Source organism: Sceloporus occidentalis, unplaced genomic scaffold (assembly GCF_023333645.1).
Source record: "Sceloporus occidentalis isolate IW3139 unplaced genomic scaffold, rSceOcc1.0.p SCAF_22, whole genome shotgun sequence".
Classification (NCBI taxonomy): domain Eukaryota; kingdom Metazoa; phylum Chordata; class Lepidosauria; order Squamata; family Phrynosomatidae; genus Sceloporus; species Sceloporus occidentalis.
The window spans coordinates 10,337,253-10,342,823 of record NW_028317002.1 but is presented as its reverse complement, the minus strand read 5'-3'; the positions used below and the strand labels follow the sequence as shown (position 1 = coordinate 10,342,823).

At 39.5% G+C, this 5,571-nt stretch overlaps 1 protein-coding gene across 1 annotated transcript; it reads right to left on the bottom strand.

The window, feature by feature from the left end:
• Nucleotides 1-213: 213 nt before the first annotated feature.
• On the bottom strand, nt 214-4,897 carry LOC149301003 (heat shock protein beta-1-like). Its single transcript, XM_089484667.1, has 3 exons — nt 4,501-4,897; nt 1,769-1,832; nt 214-444 (listed from the first exon to the last, which is right to left on the bottom strand). Exons 1-3 carry the CDS (start codon nt 4,895-4,897, stop codon nt 267-269), a joined length of 639 nt encoding a protein of 212 aa, XP_089340793.1. The 3' UTR covers nt 214-266.
• Between the last annotated feature and the right edge of the window lie 674 nt (nt 4,898-5,571).

Genomic DNA, 5,571 nt, shown 5'->3' with positions numbered 1-5,571 from the left:
GCGGGCTGGCAGCTGTCACAGTCCTTCCACAAGTACTCCCTCACAGGCCGACTGCAAAAAATACCAGCAGTTTTTCACATAATATAGATTATATGATTGAGCTTGATATGGCTGTGTGTTTGAGAGGGTGGTCTCTCAAGTAAAACATAGCATGCACCATTCTGTTTCTAATTTTATTTGTCAAAAAAGAAAACATTTGTAAAAATTGGGGGCACATGTTAAGAAAACCACTAATGTAATCTTGTAATTTGTCAGTTACAGAGGCTTTATTTTTTGGCTGCTTCCTCCCCTTTCTTGGTAATCTCAGCCCGGCTCTGGAAAGTGACTGGGATGGTGATCTCTGCTGACTGAATGGCAGGTTTTGGTAAAAGGGCCTCTACAGTCAAAATGCCGTCTGGGGAAAGAGTAGATGTCACAGCAGCAATATCAACACCTGCAGGAAGACTGAAAAACAAATCAAATTGAGTATTATAAATTTGTGATGCAGCATTCATTTAGTATTTACTGTCAATCCCCTTACGAAAAATTACTGCAGTTTTTCTGAAGTAATTTCTGCAGTTTTTTGGACATGAAAAAACTGCAATACTGCACTTTTACTGCACATTTACTGCAGTTTTACTGCATTTGTACTTAACTGTACTGCAGTTTTACTGCACATTTAATGCCCTTTTTTTTTTTTTTTTTTTTTTTATTGCAAACCTACAGTTGTACTTCAATGTACTGCAGCTTTATTGCATTTGTACTTCCGTACAAAAATAACTGCCGTAAAACTGCAGTACAGTGAAGTACAAATGCAGTAAAACTGCAGTAAATGTGCAGTAAAACTGCAGTAAATGTGCAGTAATACTGCAGTAAAAGTGCAGTATTGCAGTTTTTTCATGTCCAAAAAACTGCAGTATTACTTCAGAAAAACTGCAGTAATTTTTTCGTAAGGGTCATAATTAGATAGATAAAGAAATATATTTCTAGATAGATGATAGACGGATGGAGCAATCGATGCTGCCTCACAGTATGGATCAGTCACCCAGTGAGCAATAAACCCATGGAGGGACTGACCATTGGAGGTGAGAGCAGCAGCCAACAAAACGCCCTCGATTGGCGCTCCCAGCACACTTAGGTCGTTTCCCAGCGCTCAGACACAGGCAGTGTGTGAGAACCCACCAAGAGCACCAGAACAGGCCACTCTGCAGCTGCTGGATCACCAGATGTGAGAACCCCTTCCTGAAAAGCAGGCAAGCCTTAAATGTAGATGTGTATTTGACGGGTAGAGTGTATCTGTATGTGAGTGTGCATATCTATACGTATCTGTGAGTACTAGTGAAAGTGTGTATATAGATTTGAGTTAATTGTGTAAATCAACGTAAGCAAGTTTTAAAAAATAGTAATAATTCAGAACTACATATGTATATAAATAGATCAAAATCTATGCCATGTGCACTGGAATAATGATGTATTTTTATGTATACGCATGTTTATATGTGAGTGTATGTGAGTGTGACTGTGTTTGTATATATATGTGAATGTGTGTATGTGAATGTGTGTATATGAGTACATTAGTGTGATTGTTGGTAAAATAATGTAAGCAAAGAAAAAAGAAAAGAAGAATGCCCAAACGGCTACTGTCTTGTGGTTGCTCCCAGGCCAGCAGCTGCCAGACCTCCCCTTGATAGATCACTAACATGCTCTGCTACCATAGTATGCCTTGATAAGTGTATCATTTACACCCCTAAGAAACCTCAGAAGAATTTAAAGGCAGGCTAATACTCACGTGTATTTTCTAGTGAAGCATCTAGAAATGAATCCATGTTCATCCTGTTTTTCTTCATGTTTTCCTGTGGGACAACAAAATTAGCATGTATGGATCGTTAACTAACACACAAGAATATAAATATATATTATAACACTGTGCATAGGATATATCATTTTGACAATATTTCTACAGAGTTGAGGTGGGGTGCACACATAAAAATGCATTTATGTATATAACAACAAAACAGGAACTGAAGATTGTGGCTGCAATATCTAGTCAGCTGCTCTACACCCAGTTTAAAGATTGTCACTGGTGTTTGTAGGTGGAGATAATTTTGCCTCCAAAGCCCATGCTTAATGCAATTATCATTGACAGCATCATGAATGATTACCAGGGGGTCGGTGACAGTGTGAGTGGTATACACAAGATTAAGTAAGAACATTTGTACCCAGCTGTCCTTGTTAGACATCAGGAACAGTGGCCCCGGGTGTGGGAGAAAGGTTACATTAGCAGGGGAGTCCCCACATAAGTGGATTGCCCCCCTGTATTTTTGCCCAGAAGGGGTATTTTCATGATACTTAACATCAACAAATTGATGACTTATTAATCATCTGGTCTGGTGGTATTGAACAGGTTCGTTCATTTATGTCGTCTCTAGATTTTAAAGAGCTTAACTTATATTTTACTCATGAACACCAGTTTGGATTTACACCCTAATATTGAGTCAGAAACCAATTGTGCGGTCACTACTCCTGTGAGTTGCATGTGTGTTGCTGTGGTCTTATGGAGTTACTTTATAATCCAAAAAATTATAAGCTCCTTGAAAAAAGGAACACAGGAAGCGGGCAACACAGAGTGAGTATTCCTCTGAAAGACAGATGCTTGCGCAATATTTTTCATGTACCTAGGAAAGAAAATTTGGCTCAGGCATTATACCCATACCTGGGAACTCTCAGGGTTTGACCCGGTGATTGCTGGGTGAGCGCTGCTCCTCTGGTTCTCCGGGCCAAGACCCGAATCCCACGGTTCACGGGAGCAGGGTCTTGAGACGCTCCCCGGCCCATTTTTTCCTTGAAATGGGAGTGTTTCCTGCTGCCGTCAGCGGGACCGCCCCCAACATCAGGGGGACCGCCCACCAACGTCAGCCGGAGCCGAGAAGTTCCCAGGTATGATTATACCAGCAGATGTGCCACTTTGGTCAGTTTGACAGATTATATAAAACTCACGGCCTTCAAACACAATGAATGCAGTTAACAGATTCGAAGTACCAGTGAGCAGTATTAATCTGGCTGACCTACAGCAGGTAGAATTTATAGCAATCTGGTTTAAATGATTGACGAGGTGGCAATTCTGTACACCAGCCAATGGCATATGTAATTACATGCTCTATGCAACTGAAAAGTAGGAGATGGACCTTGGGCTTTTGCCCTGTGTGCCAAGGTCTATTCCTTATAAAGGGCACTTGGAGCCCTGATTGATTCAACAGATTTTTTCAGTGCCCACTGGACGAGCAATGCCAAATCCTCACTTACATGAACCCAGATGAACATATGTAGCTCTGTAACATGCCTACCTCAAACGCTGAGTGCAGCATAAATTTGCTGAGGTGTGAATGATTCATGTAGATACTAAAAGTTGCACTAACTTGCCATTTGCAGTTTACGCTCATTGCCCCAGTGGACCCACCCTTGTGATCTTACTGTTCATACCCTTTTAAACCACTGAGAAACACCACACTGCCCTAGTACCGTTAATCAAGAGTGGTTTTCAGTCAGGAAATGCACATTTGCTGTTCAAAATTTAATTTTTTTCATAACACAGCATAGTAGTACATATTCATGTGTACTGATTTGTAGATCTCTGTTTCGAACAACCTACGAAATTAGAGCATCAGTTTGGCAACCATCCTAACATTTCAAATGACTTAAAAAAACAACACACAGATCCTCCATAGATAAACAAATCACTGTATTCACAATATTCACATAAGGAGAACTGTAGTTTTGTTTTTTGTATGTATCAATATACAATACAATATATATATATTAGAATGCTTCTCAACACATGAGAAATCACTTAAGAATTATTTTAATATTTGTGACTGATCCCCAATATGTTTATTCTGAACATGCCCAATGTAGTGATTCTACCAGCATTTATCAGAGTTGAAAAAAGAATTCATAGGGGGGTGCTCAGCCAGTAATACGTTCTTGGTAAGAATTAGAACCAGCCGTCATTATGAATCCATTTGGCTATCTATAGAGAGGTGCCGGAGACAAAGTACACTTTGTCCTATTTTAGATGTATGACAACGGTTTGCCCTTGAGATCAATATAGATCCCTACTTGGTGAGTTTTAGGACTGTTAAGCCTCATGCTGCTATTGAAATTAGATTTAAAAAAAAATACAAGTCTATTATATTTTCTATACACTGTTTAAGGCTTATAAAAGTGTCACTTAAATTAACATAAAATGTATGCAGTGCCAGAGGTAAACCATTATGTAAGGGAAGATCAAATACAAAATTTCAGTAAAGATGGGAATTAAATTTAGTCATGTATTACATAGTCCTAGTTAATACATGTGCTCCAGTGAGTTATAAGGGAAGTAGTAGCACGATCAAACAAATTCTTCTCCTTTGTCACCACTGGCCATACACATAGATATCCTTAGTGAATGTTGTTAAAATATTACTGTATTTACTGCTTTATTTACAATATGTATTACTTTTGAAGCTGAACATATTTTACCTGTAATTTCAACAATTCCGTCTTTTGTTTTCACAACCAGCTCCTCTGGGGCAAAGTGGTTGACATCCAGGCTGACCTTCCAGTGGTCTGATGTCTGACGGATCTCAGAGATTCCACTGCTGAGTTGGCGACTCAGAGCCCGATTAAAGTCAGGAACAGTGGCAGCAGCAGGTGAGGTAACAGCTGGTGTGGTAGGAGGCACCACTTCCAGAGACTGGCTTGGAAAAAGACGGACATAGCCTGGCCAACTTGTGCTGGGCAATTGGTGCCAGTCCTCTGGGATACGGGGCATACCAAACCACTGATCAAAGAGTCTGTTTGTACCTTGGTACCAGTCTCGGAATGGCTCCCAGCTTGGAGTGCGGAGGAAAGTGAAAGGCACTCTGCGTTCGGACATGGTCTTCTTCTGTTTGCTATAGCAGTCTATTAGCACAAGTGCTCGTTGCTCTGTCCAGACTGTGGCTGCTCTGGGTGTCTGGAAGGTGCAGCTGCTTTATGAAGTGTTGGGATGTTATTTTTAGCTGACGCCATGAGTGCTCTATTAATGGAAATTACACAAGTAGTTGTGAGGGAAACTTCTCGTGCCTTCTCATGACAATACAGTGACATGACTTACTCATTCATGATTACATTCAGCTCTTGACTTTTGCTCTTAGATGGATAAACTGCATAGATAGCTGCCAATTGCATTACATTTTTGGCTTGATCCCATTTTTTTCTAAATCAAGAGCACATTGTATGATCTACAAAGAGATGACAGAATCATAGATGATGAAGCAAGCTATATTCAAGCGGATGAAACACACCAGATTGATTATAGATTTGGATTATGTGATTTATTAGTAGATTCAGTAATTCATTTAATTTGTTATAACTCAAAAGAAAATAAATCCAATTACTATAAAAAAAAGTATTCCTTATGTCATTTTCAAAAATTCATCCTGCTAAAACAAATCTAGCCGGTGCCTTATGTTTTAGTTTTTTGTGCACCCGCACAAATTACATATCGTTTTTTCCAACTTCAGCTAGAGCTTTCTTTTAATATAATTTTTAGATATATAAAAATTTAGT

What these genes read in the sequence shown, in the direction of transcription:
- LOC149301003 (XM_089484667.1), bottom strand. Translation starts at nt 4,897, where the DNA reads ATGTCCGAACGCAGAGTGCCTTTCACTTTCCTCCGCACTCCAAGCTGG. An exon ending in CGGAATTGTTGAAATTACAG is followed by an intron (nt 1,833 to 4,500) that starts GTAAAATATGTT and finishes GTTGTCCCACAG; the next exon opens with GAAAACATGAAGAAAAACAG. An exon ending in TGCTTCACTAGAAAATACAC is followed by an intron (nt 445 to 1,768) that starts GTGAGTATTAGC and finishes TTTGTTTTTCAG; the next exon opens with TCTTCCTGCAGGTGTTGATA.